The 23,113-nt window shown below is 38.4% G+C and overlaps 1 protein-coding gene across 2 annotated transcripts in view; it reads right to left on the bottom strand.

The window, feature by feature from the left end:
* FAM3C (FAM3 metabolism regulating signaling molecule C) overlaps positions 1-20,039 on the bottom strand; it is a 44,782-nt gene extending 24,743 nt beyond the window's left edge. The window contains exons 1-4 of one of the 2 annotated variants that reach the window (XM_017675791.3): positions 19,883-20,039; positions 10,594-10,648; positions 6,567-6,671; positions 51-80 (exon numbers count right to left, since the gene is read on the bottom strand). In XM_017675791.3, the coding sequence (XP_017531280.1) occupies positions 51-80; positions 6,567-6,671; positions 10,594-10,606 (148 nt within the window). In that variant the 5' untranslated portion in view covers positions 10,607-10,648; positions 19,883-20,039. Of the gene's footprint in view, positions 1-50; positions 81-6,566; positions 6,672-10,593; positions 10,649-11,849; positions 11,950-19,882 lie in introns of those variants that run through there. The other variant, XM_017675799.3, reaches the window with a different exon arrangement.
* Between the last annotated feature and the right edge of the window lie 3,074 nt (positions 20,040-23,113).

Raw genomic sequence — 23,113 nt, 5'->3', positions numbered from 1 at the left:
GCTTAAAACCAGAATAAACCATCTGCAAAATAGTAAGAAGAAATACTTACAACGCGTAGCTGTGTCCAATGCTGACCTTGCTAAGAAAAAACAAACAAACATTATCTTTGTTAGAAGGAATAAGGCAATGGGCAAGCATCCACCTTTAAAACATATTTGGAGCTAATGGGTCTACCAGAATGAAAGTGTTTGGATTACTGCTCAGTATACAGTTAATAAAACATGAATATGAAAACAATAATAAATAAAACATAATATTTGAAGGAAAAGTGAGAAAGTACCTTTAGGCCGCATAATTCACTACAAACAACCATGAAGAGAAATTTTGGATGGTAGTACTTTATTAGTGATAGAATATTTTATTTTTACATATACATTTTGTTTTTTAATTTTAGTTATGAAAATTTAAACCCAATCATAAAGTTACTTCAAATTTAACTTCTTAGAATTTACTTTTAATTTTTTCCCAGCTTTCCTGAGATATGACACATAACATTATCTAAGTTTAGGTATATACAATATGTTGATTTGACATATTTATAAATTGCAAAATGATGACCACTATAGTGTTAGCTACCATTTCAATCCTATCACATAGTTACCATTTCTTTTTTGTGGTGAGAACATTTAAGATCCACTGCCTTAGTAATATTCAAATGTATGATACAGTATTATTAGTTAAAATCACCATGCTGTATACATCAAGTCCCAAACATGTTAATCTTATAATGGGAATTTGTATACTTATAGCAACATACCCATTACCCCCACCCCCTGACCCTTGGTAACCACCTTTCTACTCTATTTCTGAGTTTGTCCTTTTTAGATTCCACATATAAGTGGTATCCTACAGTATTTCAAACTTCCCTTTAAATATATACTTTGTAAGTATTAGGGTGTTTAAAAGTTGTGGCTGCTGTATATGGTGTTGTATACACATATATATAATGTGCTGGAGAATATATATAAACCTTAGAGGTTAGGCAAGGAGATTGGTGGGAGACATGGATGGACGGACAGACATACACACACACACACATAGGAGAGTGCCAGTGGGGTGCTTTAACTTCTCTAAAACAGAGATAAATGAGTGAAATAAAAATATTAAGGTAAATTACTAAGAGTTTTACAATTTATCAGTTCAAGGATGCCAGAATCTGATCAAACCTTAACTTCAATGCAATAGATCTCAAACTGGCCACCTACACTTAGAGCTTTTTAAGAGCACTAACATCTGATCCCACCACAGGAAATTACAATTCAGATCATCAACAGTATTGTGGAACAGCCATTTCCTGATCTGGCTTATAATAAGCATGTGGTGTCATAAATGTTTGCCAGCTTTGACTATAAATAGTCTAAGCTTTTAGTTCTGTACTATTTTTTAGATAACTGCAAATTTCCTGTAAGTCTCATACTCAAACTGGAGAACAGAGAGTTAAAGTGGAAAAATAACATACAAATATTTGAAAAAGAGGAAAATGGCCAAGTAAGGGAAGGCTCATTCACTCTGTAGGACGATCATAATATCATGCACCATTGAAGTGATAAAGGTGTTAGAGTAATACAGAAAAAGTATAATGCACAGAATAGAGCAGAAAACAAACTTTATCTGTAAGTACTGAAAATATTCATGGATAAGGACATAATACACTTGAAAGAAAGAAACAAAAAATGATCAGTTAGTAAATTAAGGTCTTGGGATTACTGGGGCTCATTCTTTCTATTTCCTTAATTGTATCATTTTTTTCCTAATTATGCCATAAAAGGGACAAAATCATTCACAGATCATCTGGTCCAATATTTTCACTTTAGTAAACGAGGAAACAAAAGCCCACAAGTGATCAGCAATCACTGAATAGCAGCAATGAAGACTAGAAATTCTCATGTGCATATAGTACAGACTTGATCATCATCCATGTTTTAAAGAAAAAGCCAGGACAGGGAGCTCTGAGAACAACCCTTCCAGCTGCAGAGGGGGTAACAGGCTCAAGACAAGGGGCCTACAAGGACATGGACACGGCTGGAGTAATCCAGACAAAAGGGCACCGGCTTGAACAAATGTAGTGGCTATGGCTTTGAAAGCAGCAGACAGGTTCAGCTAAGGGAGCAACACTGACAGGATTTCGGAACAGACCAGATGGAGGCATGACAGAAATTTGACTTTAGATGCATTCATTTATTCATGCACATGCCCCAGCAGCCACCACCACTATCTCCGGCCTCAAGATGTTCACAGTCTAGTGAGGAGACAGAGTGGGCGCTGGATGAGTTCTGGGGTGGAGCAGTTATTAAGATACCTGGAGAAGATCCAAGTGGAAAAATCTAGAAGCCAGGAGTAAATGAGATTTGGGATGAAGATACAACCTGGAAAATTAGCAAAGGATAAGGCCACCCACAGAGAGGATTTAAAGTGAGAAAAGGACTGAGGAGAGAAGCTTAGAGGTGTCATAATCAACTCATGCTGGGAGGGAGAGTGTGGCTCAGGAAAGGCAGGTAGAAGAACCAGGGCTGAGCTTCTGAAATGGTCAAACTGACTTGCTGGTAAAACTTAAGAGGTGTTGAAAAAAAAAAACGAAACAAACAGTAAATGCTACTCAATTAAAAATTTTTACTTGGATACAATTTGGGGAAAAACAGTTTCTTCATCAGGCTTTTAAGTAAATAACATCAGCTCCTTTCAATGTGTGTACGAGTAAGTGGAGAAGACCCTAAACCTGTCGTGAAACAAAAACAAAACCTGTCGTGAAAGACTTCTTTCCAGATGAAAACGAATTTTTATCTAATACTTAACAAACCCAAAAGCCCCCTTCTTAGGTTTGCAATTTAGAGAATTTTAATTCCTATGGGCCAAACAGGTAAATTTTCATAAATAAAAGCGTGTTTTCCATGTGAAGAGTATGCACACAGCATACAAACACAAGTCTCCTTTTCTCCAACATGTATTCCTCAAATTACCTTGATAGCTTTTAATTTCTAATTTCTTTCAATATATGCAACTTTTCACGTCAAGGAACAATAATAAACATTTCTGATTTGGTTTCATCAATGCATATCTTTCAACAACTCACGCTAGAAAAATCAGAACTATTCTGTACTTTAATTTTTAATAATATCTCAAGTAATTTATGTATATACTATTTCAACAGTTTAAATCTCAAAGGGTAAAAGAAGTCAACTCAATAGAACACTAAGTACTTACTACAGCATATATGCAAAAATAATTCAGACTGCTCAGTACATTTACTAGTTGTTAGATATCCATGGTGAATTGCAATCGTAACTAGTCATAACTAAGAGTGGTAGACTGTATCCATGTTGACATCCTGGTTGTGACACAGTACATAGTTTTATAAGACTTTACCAATATGACAAACTGGGTAAACGGTACTCAGGCTCTCTCTTATTACTTCCTACAAATGCATGTGGATTTACAATAATCTCAAAATAAAAAGTTTTGTTAAAAACTTGTTTTGAAAAAACCACAATTAATCTACTTTGGTAATTTCAACTACTAACTGAACAAAATGTTTCATTCTTCCCTTCTAGAAATAAGTTTGTTTTATATTTCTAAAACAGTACTGTATAATCAACCTGACTTTAAACTCATAGAAACTATCATGTAAGTTATTATGCCAAGCTGGAAAAAATTGAAAAAATTCACTACCAAAAGAACTACAGTTAATCTCATGGGTCCCCCTAAGATACAGATCATAGAAAGAATCCAAATGTCGAATTAAACTTGTTATCCTTTAGTAAAATAAGATGCTAAGCAAATGGCAAAGACAACCATATTACTATCTTTGCTTAATTATTCTGAACTGAGAATTAAAATATAACATACAAGTTAAATTTTCACCAATTCAATGGACTGGAATCCAGTAAGGTTTTGTGGAAACAGTGTATGACTTCTGTTATGACAACAAAATAAACCACCTGTCCTAAGAATGTCTAAATCAAATAGCTAAAACACGCACAGTAAAACCTTGCTGGGTCCTAACATTAGGAAAAAATCAAAATGGAAATTAAGTACCCTAGTTAAAGTAATTCATTATTTGGTCATAGCTGATGACCAGTGGCTTTTCAACCAAGGCAGCTTTATGTGAATCCCACTTGGGAAACACACTTCCTCCCCACATAAAAATCCTAATCCTCAATCACCTACATTCATTTCCATTCAGTCAGCATTAACTACCGAAAGGGCCCAGCACTAGATGCTCAGTGAAGCCCCAGAGACTACTGCCCTCCAGGAAGGGGAGACGGCTACATAAAAAAAAGGAAAAGAGAAATTCAATGATGTAAGACAAAATACAGTCAGTGCCAAACTGAGAGAGAACTTCTTTGCATTAGAATGAACAGTTCAAGAAAAGGAGCAAGACATCCTCACAGGGAGAGAGGGAGGTTCAAATGCAATTTCTCTCAAGAAGGGGCATTTATGAAGTTTTGAAAAATGAGGAAAATTAAAGAGGAAAGGAAGAGCAGAAACACATGCAGGGTGAGAAGTGAGCATGAGCTAAGGCTGAGATACCAAAGGACAGGACAGGGCCTGTCTGTGTCTGTAGCTCCTGGGCAGGTTGGCAGAGCGGGTGGGAGGCAAGGGGTTGGGAGGGGTGGAGAAGAGAAGAGATGAGAAGGGCAGGGTCAGGCTGTGGTGCCATCCTAAGCAGGGAGTTCTGATTTTGCTCTCCGATCATGGGAAGCACTACAGGTTGGTGAGTTCTACGAGAACCACTCTGGCAGAGGTGAGACAGGCAGCCATCAAAGATAAGAAACAGACCAGCAGCTCCCCGTGATGTTTATGGAAACGGTCCAGATGGGATGACGATCCGAACGAGGCCAAAACCCCGTGGCTCCACCTAGCCTCTTCCCAACACTGGGCCTTCTCCCTAAGCAGTTTTTCTATTTGTACCAATGGTCCTGGGCCTCCCTTTTCTCAAGGGTCTTCCTCTTCCTGTCTGTTCCATCTCTTCCCACTGGTTTGTAATTCACTGAATCTTTGCCCAAAGCCCACAGATCAGTGAAAGTCTCTCTATCGCTTCAAAGAAGAAAAAAAGGTTCAGGTTGTTTCTGCCTCTTTCCTTACCAACAACCTGTCTTAAGAGAATTAGCTACACATATTTTTTCCACAGCAACACTGAATAAGTCTTCAATGTCCTCAATGTCTTTCTGCTTCATCATTCACCTAAAACCAGCTGAACGGTTTCAAACTCTCAGAGGACGCCAGGCCTGCCCCTTTGTAGTAAGAGAAGTATACAGACCACAGGAAATTAAGTCTCATATGCGTTATAATAACTACTCTATGTGGCTCCTGGATACTTCATTGTAAGGTGGGTGCTGAGAGCCAAACAGTTCAGGAGGAAAGTAACAATACATTAAGAGGAAAGGGCAATTGGGGGGTGGGGGTGGGAGGGTTCCATAACCTGCTAAGATGAAAACTTGTAAGAAGATGGTCTGAAAGAATATGACTACAAATTAACATTTGAGAGATCACCAGTGTGGATGAGAACTCCAGCAAGCAGAGGCAAGATACTGCACTGATATTACTTGGGAATATGAAAGGCAGAATTCAGTGCAATACAAGGAAGTATTTTCAAGTAATCATTGAAAGAAAAGTCACCCGAAAATGTTCACTCAGATATTGATGACGACAAGTCTGAATTGCCTAAAGCACTGATACTCAGTTTGTGGTCCATGGGTAGGAACCTAAGCATCACCTGGGAGCTTGTTAGAAATGCTGATTCTCAGGCCCCATCCCAGACACTGACTCAGAATCTGCCTTTACCAAGGTTTCCTGGAGATTCCTCTGACATTAAAGTTTGAGAAACACTGATTTAAATGAGTCTTGAAACTAGATGTGAGAAAGAGTGAATCAGGTCTTGTGGATCCCTTCCAAATATTAATTTATGGAAAGCAAAACTCACTATTCTTAAGACCTCAGAGTTGTTTCATGGATTTCTGCCTACTAGGTCAAAACACTCACCTTTTGTGCATAATTTTTTAATGCCTTAATACTTCAAAGCTTAGTCAAACATTTCAAATGTTAATTTATTTAAGATTTTTTTGAAAACTAAGTTAAGGTAGCTTATGATGACACATTTACAACATAGTAGTAAATAAACTGCTAACAAGAAAAATGTTGCAGAAGGAAAACAAAGATAGGAAAGATGGATTTCTATGGCTGGTATTCAAAATGCTTCATCATGATTCCTATCACCTGCTAACTGAGGGCTAGATTTGGTCTCAAGTTTTCTAGCCGCCAACTCAAATTAGGTGTGGTATCTTCCAGAACGTGCATTTAAAATGCCATGATTAATGTCCCTAGGCATAAGTGAAACACACCCCATTAAATATATTCAAAATGTTGAACAGATGACTCATACTTTATAGTGAATTAATTGGAAGACTTTCTGTTTTGTATTTTAGAACAGTCTAATGAATCACACCAATAATTACATTTTCTTTTCTATACAGATTAAACAGCAGAGTTGACTCAATGTCGGTAACTGGTTAAAAACACAATCACATCAAAAATGAGATTTAAGAAAGGGGAAAAAAATGAAACTTACCAAATAGGTTTCCTAAACTTGCATCCATTTTTATTTCAAATACTTGAGAAATAACATAAAATGTCAGTAAGAATACTGCCACAGCTACCACCAACTTTGCAGCACCTGAAGGGCAGAAATAATTCAGCATGAGCTTTTGAGTCCACAGAATTTTTATTATGCATTTCTGTGAAAAATATGTTTAAAAAGAAATTTCTGAAGATTAATAAATTTCTACTGTTTATCTATTGGGTCTCATTTTACTTGAGTACCAACAATCCATCAAGATAAGGGACTTCCCTGGGGAAGGAATTATTCCTTCGGGGTTCTGGTCATCAGGCTGCCCCTAAGTTAACTGGAACCTCGGGCAGATTGGCTGGCCACCTAGACACAGGACTGCCTGAGTCTTGTGCCTCATTTTCACATGCAAAAAAAAAATGACCTGCTATCAATTGCTGGCTGAATACAAAATTATCATGGCACTCAAACACCACCAATATGTTGGATGACACATTCCTAATCCTTTTCAAATAAAAAGGGCAATACTGTACAGGAGTGATACGAAAACAGTGGACCTTCTGGAGACACTAAGACAACACACAGGATGTGCACTAAGCAAGGAGTTCTCGGGCGAAACGTGGCAGGTCTGCAGAGCATGTGGTACCCAAGCATCGTATCTCATGGAGCAGCTTCGTAAGCGCTCTTGGTATGGTGAACAACAGAGTATCCCTCCTCATACCTGACGCCTACTCTGACACAGGTCTTGCCCACTCCAGGAGGACTTAATTTGGACCTGTCACATACGCTGGGTGACGTGGCTGCATGGGAAGATCTGTGAAGACACGCTCAGTCTTTCCTATCTTTGTATCTTTAGCCATTTCTGAGTGCTTTACAAAGAGTCAACAGTGCTATTAACTAATGACCTGTTGAATATGAATCATTATTTTTGTTTTTCTCCACAGCTAAGCCATTCTAGGAAAGAAATAGAAAAATGCAAGATAGGAAAGGAAATGGAAAATGACAGGAGAGGGCCATTTTCCCCTAATGCTCAGGCTTCCAGAGCCACCTACTGGGGTTACTTGAGAGCACTGGTAACACTGGTCTGTACATCTCCATCCCCTCTTACCAACGTTTACGCTGATCGGAAAGAGGCAGGCGGGATGGGCAGTCATCTCTGCACCGTCAAGGAGGCAGAAGCCCAGACAGAGGTGAGGCGACTGTCGGAGGTTACAGGTAACTTAGGGGCAGCCTGAGGACCAGAAACCCAGGGATCCTGAGTGCAGCGCTTCATACCGTCCCCCATCCTAACGCCAAATGACCACGTTCTCCTGAAAAACTACGCAAACCCAACTTGCTGGTAGGGAAGAAAGAGCTGTGTTCATACTACTTTCATAACCCTCAGCTTAGGACCACGTCCTTAAAGGGAAAGGGAGGGAATGAGCTGATGAGCCGGCAGATTCTCAGAGCTCCCCATCTCTATGAGAAAGGCTCTAAATACCAAAATGAGATGGAAATGAGACGGCAACGAGGCAGCCAAGGTACCTCCACCTCCCTCATTTCCTACCTTCTCTCTATCAAACACTGCTTCGTGGTTTCAGGAGCAACTACAAGTCGCCATTATTTTTAGTGTCTAAGAGAGTAAATATTAAGAGTTCAAGAATAGGCTTTGAAGTGTTCCCCTAACAGGATGTAGCAGGAGAGCTTGCACATAGTAATACTCTCAACCAGTGTTTGCTAAATAGATGAATGCCAACAGGTCGCACTGTCCTTGATGATCTAAGAAAAGGGCTTGAAGACTATATTTCACAGGACAGTGCAAACACCTCCATTTCTGGCATTCATAGACATGCGCAACTAGAAACAACCTTTTCCTGTCCCTCAAGGCAGATGTATGAAGTTTCATTGTTCAAAATTAAAATATTAAGATAAGTTTATAATCTATGAAAGGTCTAGACGATTTACCAAGCTAAACCTGAGTCTACACTAAATAAGCTATATGCATCATATATACATATATATCATGCACTCACACACCACTTACTGAGTGACACTAGAGAGCAAAGGTTTTGTAAAAGCATCTCATTTGCACAGCTTTTCAAGCTACAATTTTCATTTTGTGAGTAAGGAAAAGGCTACAAATTCAGATCACTTGCCTAAGGTCGTATAACTAGTCAGCAGCAGAACTGAGTCTTACACCAAGACCTATGTGCTTATCCTGGGCCACCAGAGGAACTAGGAGGAAGCAAAAGCCCTGGGGGAGGAAAGAGCGAGGCGGAGAAACTGAACTGGTAATAGAGCAAACAGCTGGCCCCTGAGAGGAGCAGGCAGGTGAAGACCAGCAGAGCCTTGTAATGGCAGAGTTCTGGAGCTGGCCACCAGCCAGTTTTGCACTGCGCAGGGCCTTAACCATACCACACCACGGCTGCCATTCTTAACTTGCCACGAGACTCCCTCTTCCTTATAGTAATGGATGCACTAATCTGAGACTGCCCCAATTTTTCACAAACCAAAAGCATTACTTTAGACATTGCTGCCTCGCTATAAGGATTATGGCTATGAGGATATGTCAAAGCAACCAGGGTATTTTTTTAAGATTAGAAGAGATTAATTAGTAAAAGTAATAAACCAGGAGCTAATCTTCATTACTCATTCATTAAAAGCAATCCCTGCAGACCTATACTAGGAACAGTGCCAAACAAAATAAGCGCCCAGTGAATAGTTACCCATCAATTAACCCTGGTACTGTCAGAATCAGAGAGAGGGACTAGATGGTGAAGTTAATTTCAACTAGAATAAATGTACAATTATGTGAGAAGGAGAAACTTGCTTTGATTATTTCCAATCACCATGCTTAACTCATGTACTTTTAAAATCATCTGAACACATGTGATCATAAATAGTCCCGCTGTCTTTAAAGATCATTTTAAAAAAGAAAAGACATAACGTGTTTTTTTAAACCACAAACAAGCTCTTGGTTTCTGGGAATGTTTTCTTTCAGTAATTGTACAGCTACATATTCATGAAAGGATATTTTGTCCGTTCATGACCAAAGGACCCAGATTTTCAAATTTCTACAAAGGCATTTGTGAACAACCATGTTATAATCGTGATGTTTAAGCACCTGCACCTGATTCTATATAATTAACGATTGAAGCATGAAGACTTGTTTGTTCGCCTACCTTGACCTTAGGCACTTCAAGGAAATGTTCCCATAGGAAAATACTTTGTTTGCTGGTGAGAAGATAATTAAAAGACTATCTTGATTTTGAAAAATTACAAGTTATCTCCTATGGTGGACACACACTTTGTAGAAATTTCTATGCAAAGTGTGCACATTTTCTAGGCTCTTAGCTGTGCTGAGGAAGAGGCAGGGGTGGGTGGGATCACATTTATAGTCACTATAAAGATAGGAAGAAGTCATCAGCCTCTTCAGTTATTTATGGATCTGTCTTTTTACAATGTTTAAAGATAACTACCTTAGATTATGAATATCAAGTGGTGTTTTTCAGTTTCCTCCATATGCTGCCTAGGAATCAGATGTTCTTACACATAACCTCACTTGCGCAGATTGACCTTGAGCTAGCACATACATTCTCACTTAAGCAAAAACACATTTTATTGAATCCCTCACATATATTAGTTTTCATTTAAGTTTATACATAGGAAGACTTACTTTACATTTTTTTCAATAACCTAGAACTTAGCAAAAATAAAAATCAGTCTCCCTAGGTTGTTGAAGTCATTCTTTATATGAACATTTTATATATATTATTAGGAAAATAAGTTTAATGTATATAAGATACAAACATAAAAACATTAAAATATTTGGCATGAATTAGGTCAAGTTTGTCCCACAAAAATTTCGTATAACACTAAATTCCAATTTGTAACTTGCTAACTACATAAGAAAAGTAGAAAGTCTAGTTATTTATTATTATATTTCAGCTTTACACTAAATATACAAAAATATTATTTACCTTCTCCTTTAGTCACTACTAAACAGGTTACACAAGAAGCAAATTTATTTCTACTGAATTAAATATCTTACCTGCTACCCTCATGTTTGGTTCTTCAGTCTTTGGCACTTTTCATTAAACAAGCTCCTAAAATCAAAAGAGAAGATAAACATCATTAGGTCTAGAAGGAAAATGCCTCCCTAGATTGAGTTTGATTTGGAGTTATACATTAAACTAATTAAGTAAATGTCATGACATTTCTGAGTGTTCTGCCTATACTGACATCTAATGAAAAAACTCATCACTGGACCTGGATCCTTCCCCGAGAACGTAAAAGCTCTTGAGAGGAAGGTCTGTCTTTTATACTGCTCTGTTCCCAGCTCCCTGACTCAATGGTCAAATAGAGAAAGGCTGCCATCAAGGCATGTGAAGAGAATGTAATGCCTTATTATTCTTGGTGATTATGCATCTATAAGGAACTTCTGACATTTAATTCCAACTTCAGTTTGCAGTTGAGGTCTAAGGAGGTCAAGCTGATTACCCAGTCATGGAACAAATTATTGTAGAAATGGGGCTGGGGTCTTCTGGCTCCTGCCCTAGGGCTCACTCTAATACATGACGGCACTTCATTTTTGGTAGGACATAAATCAAATGTCACTACGGTAAGTACTTATAAAATAAAGACTTATTTTAATAAGACTTTTTCTTCTCATGTTTTCAATTAGGTTTGTAAAAGAAGATATTCAGAAGTGTAGAATTGCAATTTTAAATATTCCAGCAAGTATTATTACTGACAGTGTGTATTACATATCAAATGAAGAGACTGTTCTCTGATATAATGCTAATAACAAGAGAGAGATCCTGGAAATAAAACCTATATATGTGTATGTGTGTTTCTCTCCTGAAAAATACCTCAAGATAGGTGGAATTTTAAAAATCAAGTAAATGAGCATGGTAAGAAATTCATGCCCAAGTTTAGCTAGAAAGCTTCCAGAGTTTACTCAATCTATTGTACAGGAAAGGAATTCAAAAGATTATTTTGACAAATGAGTTACATTAATCAAAAATAGCTATTTCTTTATTTTTGATTGTATTTTTTAAAAATTTTCTGGATCTATTAATTGATGTAAGTAGGGTATTAAAATCCCCTAATATGATTGTATTGATGTCTGTTTATTCCTTTAGGTCTGATATATTTAAGTGTTCCTATATTGGGTGCATAGATATTTATAATGGTTATATCCTCTTGTTGGACCATATTTTTTATTGTATTTTATACTGACGTTTTCATGTTATGTCCGATGTGTAACTCACAGAATGCTTCAAAAGAAACAAAAATGGCACACACCCTTGAAGGACAAGGAAAGGAAGTGAGACATCCAGTTTTCTAATTCACCAATAAGGAATAAGCAGGGGTGGGGGTGGGTGTCCAAAGGGCCAATGCTCTTACATGAACCCCCTTCTTCTGCCCAGTCTACCCTGAAGAAAATATCAACAGTTAAACACTGAATTTGAACACCTTCCACATAATAGTCAACTTTATTTATCTATTTAAACTAACTACTTAGTCACAGGCTAGGAAAATACTAAAAGGAAACAAATACTGAAGTATCCACAGCCATCACATAAAAGCAGAAAAAAATCCTTGGCTTTTCAAAGAAAACCCCAAGTGGTTATATAAATTGTCTTCTGACTTCCAGCAAAAGTGAACACTATGTTCACAACACACACATGCTTTTCCTCCCAAGTAATATTTCAAAATAACTTCACTCTTATCTGAGTGTGACCTAGGAAAATTTCCTTGGAAGTGTGATAAGCAATTGGACAGACACTTCTTCTTCACCATTTCCATTATCTGTACAATAACAGTCACTACCTCATATGTCTGCCACCTGTATTCATTGCCCAGTGAGCCTGCTTCTAAGCTTATCACCAGTAAGACCACAATATAAGCAACTACAATTATTTAGCTCAGTTGTGTTTTCCATTAAATTTCCCAGAGAATAACATTTAGTAAATTCTCCAAATCAGAATCTCATCAAATATCAGCCATAACACATTTTTCAATTAAAAAAAAATTGCTCGAGAAGCAGAGTATTGGTGCAAGAGTGTAAATCAGCATAAGGAAGGAGAATTAAATATACCTGAGAACAAATCGAGGAGCATCTTTAAAAACAAAGAAAATCAGTATATACATAATCATCTTGGGGGGGGGGAGTCAAAACTTACTAGGATCTCTTATAAACCTTGGGCTGCATCTCCAACAATCAAGTGGGTGATACAACAGATCCAAGAAAATGAACACAACACAGAAAGGCCTCTGCTAGGAACTCAGAGCTCTTTAATCCAGAGGTAACAGGTTAAAGAGTTCATGATTTTTCTTATATATTCATTAATAGGTAGAAATATAGAAATTGGAGCCATTTACTAAAACTAGAATATTGATGGTAGGAGGAGACTTATTTTTAAAACAGAGTAATTTAAGAAACAACAACAAAAACTCTGATGGTACATTTGTGGAATAACATTTGCCCCATAAAATGTAGGATAGGTCAAAACCCATTTCAGTGTGTTAGGAAGATGACTAAACCAAATCAGTTCGCGAATATGTAAAGTGGACCATCTTCTGATTGTGTGCTACAAGGAGGGCCGCCCCGAGGCCCCTGGGAAATGAAACACTATTCTGGATAAGTGCTAATTAAGTATGTGACTCGACTGAAGAAGGGAGCCTAAATTAAAATCTTAGATTCACATACTGGATTTCTTTAACTGTCTTACAATTTAAACATTTCCTTAAAGTCCAACTATCTACTTGGGGCTAATTTAGTGAAGTTCTGCTAAAATAAGGGCTGAATAAGCAGGCAGCGGCTTTGGTCAATCGACTTCAAAACACAGGTGATGTGGTATATTGTCATTCTTTCCCTGAGAAGTGGACTCATGCCACATCACGTGAATTACAATAATACCATTCTGTATCAGTAAAATTAAAAAAAGAAATCACCTACCAGGTGGGAAGGTCTTGCCAGTTAAAATAAACTAGGTAATAATGCAGACAGCAGTGCAATTCACACACATTCTTACCTATGTAATCTTCCAACAGCCTTCTAGTTATGGTGGTATTCTGATGGCATAGATGAGGTCAAGGGGTTTGTCTAAGGTCATAAGAAGCTGATACTACAGACAAATCCACTTCCCTTTCATCCCAGCAGCTCACTGTCATACTTCAATATATGAAGCTTGTTGACAAAATTCCATGCCAATCAGTTTGGCTTTTGAAAATTGCTCTGGGAATTGTAAAATTCTGCTGACAACTGGCCACACCAGAGATTTGACAGTTTGTCAAAATGACTAAGCATGTGTATTAGAATACCCCAACAAAACAGAATGGAAACAAGAAAATGAAGCATACAAACACACCCACTGATGTATTTAACAATCATTTAATTAAAACAGAAGAAAATACTACAAATTATACTCCACAAATATAAATAAAGTAGTACTCAATGCAATCCAACTTAAAGCCAGTGCTGACCAAGTGGCAATTTTCAATGAATCAAGTGAAGCAAGTTCAGAGGATTCTAATATTCACACGAACTCGGGCTTTTCAAGAGGACTTATGAAAAAAAAAAAAAGGTCATAGTTTAGAGTACATTTGAGCCCAGGGAAGATTAATTGCATGGGTCAATGAGTAGGCCATGAGATGCCAAGATATTTGGTTAAATATAATTTTAGGTGTGTCTGTGAAAGTGTTTCTGGATGAGACTAATGACTGAGTAAAGCTGTTTGCCCTCCCCAGTATGAGTGAATCTCACCCAATGTGTTGGAGGCCTGAAGAGAACAAAAAGGTTAAGGGAGAATTCACTCTCTGCCTACTGTCTTGGAGCTGGGACATCCATCTTCACCCTCCTTTGAACTTGGACTGAAACTTACACCATTGGCTCTCCTAGTTCTCAGGCCTTTGGACTTGGACTGGAACTCTACCATTGGCTCCTACTGGGTCTCCTGCTTGCCTGGGACTTCTCAGCCTCCACAATTGCATGAGCTAATACATTACAATATCTTAGATAGCTATCTTGCATAGGTTCTGTTTCTCAGGAGAACTCAGACTAATAATAGGTCTCCTTAAAATCAGAATGTAAAAGATTTGTCAATCTCAGAGAAGTTTAAGAGAAATAGGAAAATGAGAACAAAGGAGGTTGCAAACAAAAGTCACCAGGGTTATGTTATTCTGATGTTATATTACAAACAAAAGTATGGTATTAAAAAACCATTTGTAAAAAAATACATGCATTTATGTGCATGAACATTGAGCAAGTGTTGGCAAACTTCTCTATAAATCTTTTCTGTAAGGTGCTGTTTGGATGTTAAATATTTTAGGTTTTGTAGACCATACAGTTTGTATCACAACTACTCCACTCTGTAGTCATTGCTGGACAGCAGCCATGGACAATATGTAACAAATGGGACATTTGTATTATAATAAAACTTCATTTGTGGACTCTAAAATTTGAATTTCATGAAGTTTTCATGTTACAAAACATTATTCTTCTCTTTATTTCAGCCACTTGAAAATGTAAAAAGCAATCTTGACTCATGGGCCACACAGACTCATGGGTTAACTTGCCAATCCAAGATAGAGGAGTAAAAAATAAAACTTAAATTAATAAAAAGTTTAAAACAGAAGAATAAAGTATTTCCCTGACTGTGCTCTAATATCCCAGCATTTCTTACAGGGTTACTTGCAGGATTTACAACTGCCACAAGGCTTCTACAGATCCTCTTAGAAGTACTAGCACAGATCAAATAGTCCTAAATTCTGCGTTCTGTAAGTGTTCATTGTACATTTTCAAGCCAGCTCCTCTCCTTGGCAAGAGCATGTACTCCGTGAGAAACAACCCAATGGAATCCTTTTCAAAAGGAGGGAAAAATTCCTTCCCTTTCTATAAATAAAGCAGTCCATCTACCACAGAGATAGGTATAAATTTAGACTTTGGAATGTTTTTCCAAAGCAATTTCAGGAGATACAAAGAAATGGCTAAAAATTACAATTATTACATCCCATTTCATTAACTGTAAAATTAAGATGAGGAGAAACTGATACTGCTGCTTTCTTTATGTAGGTGTTTAAAGTGATCATTTTTGTGATAGGCTTAGAAAAAGGGTGGGGATGTACCTGTGTATCTGATGTTTAATCAACTTTTAAAATTCCAAATACTTAGCTGTAAAAAAATTTTACGTCAACAAAAAGTTATCATTATTAGATGCAGACTGCTGTCAAGTACCCTGCTGTACCCAGATGCCACCATGCACACTTCTTTGCCAGGCTGGATACATTTTTGAAGAGAGGTGAGAAGACTGCATTCCTTATAATCCTAACATTTAAAAACTCAATATGTTGTCTGAGCTTTCTATCATTATGTTACAAATATTGTGAAAGTTAGTAAAATTTGATACTAACATAAAGTGCTTAATAGAAAAAATCCAATTACTAACTAGGCAAAATATTTTAGGACTGGTACAACACTCTGATACACAATCCTAGAAAATTCATCCTTTTAAAAGAATCTGCCACTTTAGCACACATTAAACACTTTTTTAAAGTGTATATATGATCTGAGAATAATTAAAAGGAGGAAATTTTAAGTGACCGGCTAACAATGAGCAAAGTATCCCAAGTTTTTAATTGACCAAACCAACCTTACATTTTGACTAGGAAAAAAGGAGCAAAAAACAAAGTATTTCTTTCCTTTGGGAAGAGGCAGAGGAGATCTCTATGGAGTTTATAATGCCAAGAACCACTTTTTGATCACTGAGAAAAATATCATTGTATCTACTTCTTATGCAAAGTGGCCTTCAAAGAGAAGAGACTGTATAGACACAGATCAAAACATTTAAATAATGGCCCAAGAGAACTAATAAACAAGTCTTTTGGAATAACATTTTAAAGCTCTACTGAAACCCGTGATCCAAGGCTGGATGTTTAGTTATTTGAATTACTATCATATTGCTTTTCTTGTTTCCTTAGGCAGAATCCTTGAAATTACATTAAAAAGAGGATTCGTATTTTTAAATGGCTAACAGAAACTAATCTGATCTACAGTGGCTAGATAAAATTCCATTCTTTTTAAAAATGAAATATGACAACATGCAATCATAATACTGTTTGTCCCTCCAGTTAAAAATCAGTTAGCAAAAGTGCCCTGCTAAAATCATGCCAGTGCCCTGCCTAGACCACCTTTGCCCCAGTGATTCATAACCACGTCTGACAGGCCACACACCGCATTCTGAGAACAAGTATCCTAACATGGCTCATCTCAATATGAAGAATTCCACAGCATAACCAATTTCTCCAACCAGTGTGACATTGCTTGAGACCTGAACTTCTTTCCTCTTCAGAAATTTGAGGTAAGATTTCTGAAATACTTAATTTGATCAAGAGGCATTTAACCATGCTTTCTGTAAATATTTCAAAAGATTAAAAACTAAATGGACATGTGTTCTGCTTCTCCCAAATCTAACACAGTTAAGCAACTTGTTTCTGACCAAGATACTTCATTTCTTACAATGATACCACTGAAGGAAACACCATAAGCAGGTGAGGTTGCTCTTCACTAAGTCTCATTAATGAGGGAAGATTTAGTCTAACCTACATGTATTTTCTCATTCAGGACCTATATGCCATACATGGTGCAGCTGGCAGCCAGAGTTTAGGTTTGCTTTGACAGATTTGTGTTTACTCTGATTATTACCACTACATCTATAAACTATTTAAGACAGGACAGTAAGTGGCAGGTGTATATGGTGTAATAAGCTAGCAAAAGTGAGGCCTAGGGACTAACAGAAAAAGGATAATTAAAAAGATAGAAATCAAAACACCAAGCCACACGGGATGTCAACAGGACATTAAGAGACTATTTCAGTGGACTAGTTACAAAACATAAATCACTAAAATACAAACAAGCTAGAAATAAGACTTCTGAACTGCCAACATACAGATGACTGGAAATGGGTAGGATGAAAATACGGGACCAAACTCGAGGGCATTACACCCTACAAATACAACCAAACTGCATTTTAAAACAAAGTCGTCAGTATAATCTTCATCACAAATAAATGTCAAAGAAGGACACCTTATATTAAACTCTTATTGTAAACAAATATTTCACATGGTAAAAGGTATGAAGAAGTACTGCACTGTAATTTTTTTATCTCATAGCTTCCATGCTTCATAATAATCCTTCACCGTTAACAAGTGGGGCCTGTGATTCCTCAGGCATCTAACACTATTTTGATTCTTAAGTACACATTACTTCCCTCATTTTAACATGCCTCAAATTTGGATAAGACTTTCAACCACATTTTTCTCCCTTAGTAATATATAATAACAGTGTACCTTACAAACATCTTAGATTCAAAGAAACATCGTAAGTGGTTGTTTGAGCCCTAACTACAATGTAATCCACAGCACAGACACAATTACTGGTGGGCTTTTTAAAAATGCAAATTCCTGAGCCCAGAATCCCTAGGAATAAGTGAAAACTCCAGCAGGTTTAACAAGCTCCCCAGATGATTCTCACTCTCACTCAGATCTGAAAATTTCAATCTCCAGCACACCATTCCAAACACACAGACAGGCAGATCTAGGCCAAAAAAGCCCAAAGGTAACACTCAAAAGGACAAGAATTTTCATTCTTTCCTTAACAATGAATGGAAATCAGCCTGATTCTGGGCCAGGACTCCAGTGGGGGTGAGGAGGGAGGGGTAAGCAGTGTGCCGAGGAACAGAGCAGAAAGAACTCCTGTTTGCAGAGGTTACAACAATGTTGGACTAAAAACGACATGGTGTTTTCCCTCATCTACCAAAGCATAATTTTGCTATAAAAGTTGTAATCCAGTTGAAGAAATGAAATGGTGATCAGATTTCATGATCACAAACAGGAAAAAAAGAAAACAAAGGACCTTTAATTTTGCCTGCTCCTTCATTGTTCCACAACTGTTACAGCGGTAATCTAAACTACCTTTATTCTACACTATGCCATCCAGGAGGAGAAAGATTTAGATAGGAATAGGTATTATTGAAAACAATGGCAAAAATAAAAACTAAATACATTTTAACTATAAGAAGTTGAACATAAGTAGGGGCAAAGTGTCTAGTTCACAAACTGCTACAAAAAGGATAAGAGAAAGTCACAAATTTACATACACTGTAACTATCTTCATCTCATGCAACTATTTTAGTTCCATCAGATGGGAAATTACAGTTTCCTATTCTGAATGAATGTTTTAAGAATTCCCCTACACAGCCACTTCACTACCTTTAAGTATCAGATTCACTCATACTATATTTAAGTAGTCTGCAGAATTTAACTGAACCCGGGCAGACACAATTCTGTCAAACCTCCTATGGGAAGAAATGGAGAAGCAAAGAAGTTCTATCTGACCCCAGGGACCTGGGTTAGCACATCACTTGTACCACAAAAACTGAATGCAGGCTGGCAATCATTTGCAAAGAACACGTAGTAAGAAGCATAAAATTTTCGGAACCAATTAAAAAAATCCAGCTTTGCTGACCACAAGTCCTTCAAAACACATCTAATGGTCACAACTGTAGATAATTAATAGTATCCATAATTAATGTAGTACAACTGGTAACAAGATACCTTAACAAGTTTTGTAGAACTTAAGCCAGAGAAAGACTCACCACCTCAGAAAAAAACTGTCAGTACGAGCAGTTCTATATTATAGGAAACTTAAAGATTGAGGATGATGAAAAAAAAAACACACACACAAAAAAATCACAGTTGGAAATCTCCACCTCAGATCGTCCATCTGTCACATTATTTAGCTGTAGGGTCACTGATCTTTGCATAGAGGGAACTTTTGAGGATATTAGCAAACAAATGTGGAAAAAAGGAAAAAGAAGGTACAGCATACTTATCAATGACACCAAATACCAATGGGCTGGATAGGTTTTAAAAATAAAAAGTACCGCCTCCGGTTTAGGAGTCGCTAAACTTTACAAGTGAGCCAAGACGGCCGTGTACTGAGTTCAAATCCAACATCGAACCCCATCCGCGCCTCTCTAATGCACTCAGCCCACGTTTCCGACCGCGAACCGGAGCCCCAGCCGGAGCGCAGAGCCAGCGCCAGGTGCAAGCACCGCCCCGCTCTCCACGAGCCCGGGAAGAGGGACGCTGCGCCGGGAGGCGGCCCGGACCCCCACCGCCCTCGCTCTGGGTGCCCGGTCCTGCCCGCGCCCTCCTCGCGGCCGGATGCGCCACGGCAACCGGATGAAGGTGAAGGTGAGTGCCTGGCTTCCCCCAGCCTCCTCCATCCCTCCCCGCCCTCGGCTCCGTCTGCCTGCCCGGCCTCCGCCTCTAACCGGTCAGTCCTGCCGGAGGCCCTCGGGAGCCGCCGCCGCCGCCTCCCGCGCGCTGCTCCGCTTCCTCCCGGCCTCCGGCTTCCCCTCACCCCCGCGGGTACCCAGGAGGAAGCCAGCTCGCCGCGGGGCCTCCTCCCCCGCTTCCCCGCCGCGACCAATGGGTCTCCGCCGCCGGGAAGCCGCGCCCGCCCCCTGGCGGTGGAGGACCGAGCGGGAGCTCCGGGCGACCGGCCGGAGGAAGAGGCAGGAGCGCGGAGGAGGGTCTGCGGGACCGCCGGCCCCCGCCCCGCTCCGCCCCGCGCTGAGCAATCCGGACTTGCCACGTGGGAGCCCCGGCGGCCGGGGCCTGGGCGCCGGGCAGCACCCCTCGGGACGGGGAAAGGTGTCACCCCTGCCTCCTCCTATTCACACACGTTTGCAGGATCCCAACTGAAAGGCAGACATTTAAAAATAATCAGCCCTGTTGTAGAAATCCTATGATTCTATGAGGTGGTCATACCAACCTAGGATTTTAGGTAATTTCCTCTGACTCCTGAAAAGCTAGCTAACCTGTCGTGAAAATACTACCTGTCCAGAGCACTAGAACGCTGGTGAAGTTACATGTTTGACCCAAGGAGAAAGGTCGTGCTTGTATTTTGCACGTGCTTTCTGTTTAAATTATTTAGCAACACAACAATTAGAAATGTTTTTCTTCTTTACGCACAATATATCACTTTTGTATTGATAATTGAGAGGTTAACCCAAATCCTATATACATACTACACAAAAACCTGACCCAAGAACACAAAATTGTTTCATGATTCATATTAACAGTCCAGAAGAAGTAATAACTATTAACTATTATTAAGTTAATTTAGGATAATTTAATTCAATTAAGGACAATGTATGGTTGTAAAAATTAGATTACTTTAAAAAAATATATTCTATCAAATTTTAGTTTTCTTCCAAAAATATAAAACACAGAACCTAAAAAACACAGAACCTAAATAATGGCTATAAAATCTGGAGTTTATATTCCACGGTTGGAGAGGAAACCAGAAATAGATTCTTAGAATCTTCTTTGTGCCAAACACTTTGCTGGACCTTGGGTATGTGTTCTCATTTAATGCTCACAGCTGAACTGAAGTAGATTTTGTATATTGTATTTGTGTATTGTAAGTTAAAAAACGAACACTCCAAAACTGAGTTTAATAACCTGCCCAAAAATACACTGGAGTAAGTTGAGAGGTTGGAATTCCAGCCTAGCTCCATCTAGCTCCAAACAAGACACTTTGTTTCTTATGGGACCAAAAAACACATTTACTGTACACATGCCTTCCCTTAGTCCCCATTTCCTACGGAAAGAATTTATTAAGCCTCTTGAATAGGGGGGGGTCATATTTGTGAAACAGCTTTTTGCTCTATAGCTGATTTGGCCTCCACGAAAGCGGCATATGCCATATTCTTACACCATTGCACTTGAAACAATTGCTGAGCTAAAAGTGTGTTTAATATTCTCTCAGCCAGTGACCATAATATACAGCTTAAAACCCTTCAGGAGGTGATGAAATTAAAAGACATGGGTCACAACCAACATTTTGTTGTTGAATCACTGAAGAATAGAACAAAAACATCAGAGTTGATAGCACAACTTGAGGATAAGTATTGTTTCATGAAACACTTGTACAGTGTAAGTGTGGGTTACTATGTCCTGTGTTGCAATGTAAATGTAAATTTACAATGTAAATTATATTTCTTAATATATAGGGACTGCAGTGTTTGCAAGTTGGTAAATCACTTCTTTGGAGCACCTGTTAATCAACCAGTTGTTTGATCTACCTCTTTACTTGGCAAGAGGTGGAGAAGGCATGGGAAGTAAACAGAATTAATGATCAAATTTAATAAGACAATGGAGAACAGAGAACGGTGCAGCTACAGGAACAACCCAGGTGTTGCTGTTACAAAATAATAGGTAATGATAATGTACATTTTTAAGGCCAATATTTATTTTATATTTATTGTGTGCCAGGCTCTTTGCTAAGCACTTTACATATATTGACTCATTTAGTCCTCAAACAACACTATAAATTCAGAGCAGAGAAGTGCCAGACTGTAAGGGAAAGTTGCCCAAGATTCTACTGCTAGTGCCTGGCAGAGCCAAGATTCAAACCTGCATGCCCAACCTCAAAGTCCCCTACCCGCCCTGTGTATACTTACAACTTCATTTTTCTCTTCAAGGCATGAAGGGTTTTTTATAAAACTATAACTTATACTATTTCCATATAAGAGTTACATAATACTGTTAAATATAAAACTTGATGAAAGCCTTAGACCTTCAACTGAACCCATTCTCAAGCAGAATATTCCATTCGGCATCAGTTTTCTGTATATGGAGTAGTCCTCAACAATTCTTCCCAATCTTGTATGGTCACAATAATTCTTCCCATTCCTGTAAATTCATACCACTTTACCATTAAGAGGTGGAGTCTGTATTTCTTCCTTTTGAACCCTAGGCAGGGCCTGGGACTAGTTTTGACCCATATAGACTGCTATCTATGGAAGGGATGCTGTGTAACTTCTGGGCCTTGAAGCTTCAGTATCCATGGTCTTGCGATCCAGTCACCACAGAAAGAAACTCACACTAGGTTACTCAATGACAAGAAACTACATGGAGTGAGAAAGAGAGCCCTAGTTAGGTTCAAATGATTACAGAAACCCAGCTGAAGCACTGCACGTGAGAGTGAAGTCATCTTGCATGCCCCTGCCTCAGCTAAGCTCCTAGCTGAGTACACCACATGAGTGACCCCACCTGATACCATGTGGGAACCTCCTGACTAAGACCAACCAGGCTGTATAATCTTGAGAAATAATTGCTTATTGTTGTTTTAAGTTGGCTAAATTTTATGGTAGTTTTTTACATAGCAATAGGTAAGTCAAAGATGAAAGAATAGATTTGTTAAAAAAAAAAATGCTGACCGGCTTTGGGAATAGATTGCTTTAAAAGGTTAAAGCATGTTTATATTGGATCATAAACTCAATCCTATGGAGAGATGGCCAAAAACTCACCTAGCTTTTAAAGAATAACAGCGGGAAAAAACACAGAGGTAGAATAATAAAAACAAGAGTAAAAGTGTCTTATTTGATACATAAACAGGGTAAATATCACACCCAGGTGAGGTTTAAAAACTATTGTTTAGAATGTTCACAAAAATGCACATACAGAGCTCTCAAACTTCATCCAGCCTTTTGGTA

This window comes from Manis javanica, chromosome 6, assembly GCF_040802235.1.
Source record: "Manis javanica isolate MJ-LG chromosome 6, MJ_LKY, whole genome shotgun sequence".
NCBI lineage: Eukaryota > Metazoa > Chordata > Mammalia > Pholidota > Manidae > Manis > Manis javanica.
The sequence above is the reverse complement of the archived record's forward strand: the minus strand, read 5'-3'. Positions and strand labels throughout refer to the sequence as shown.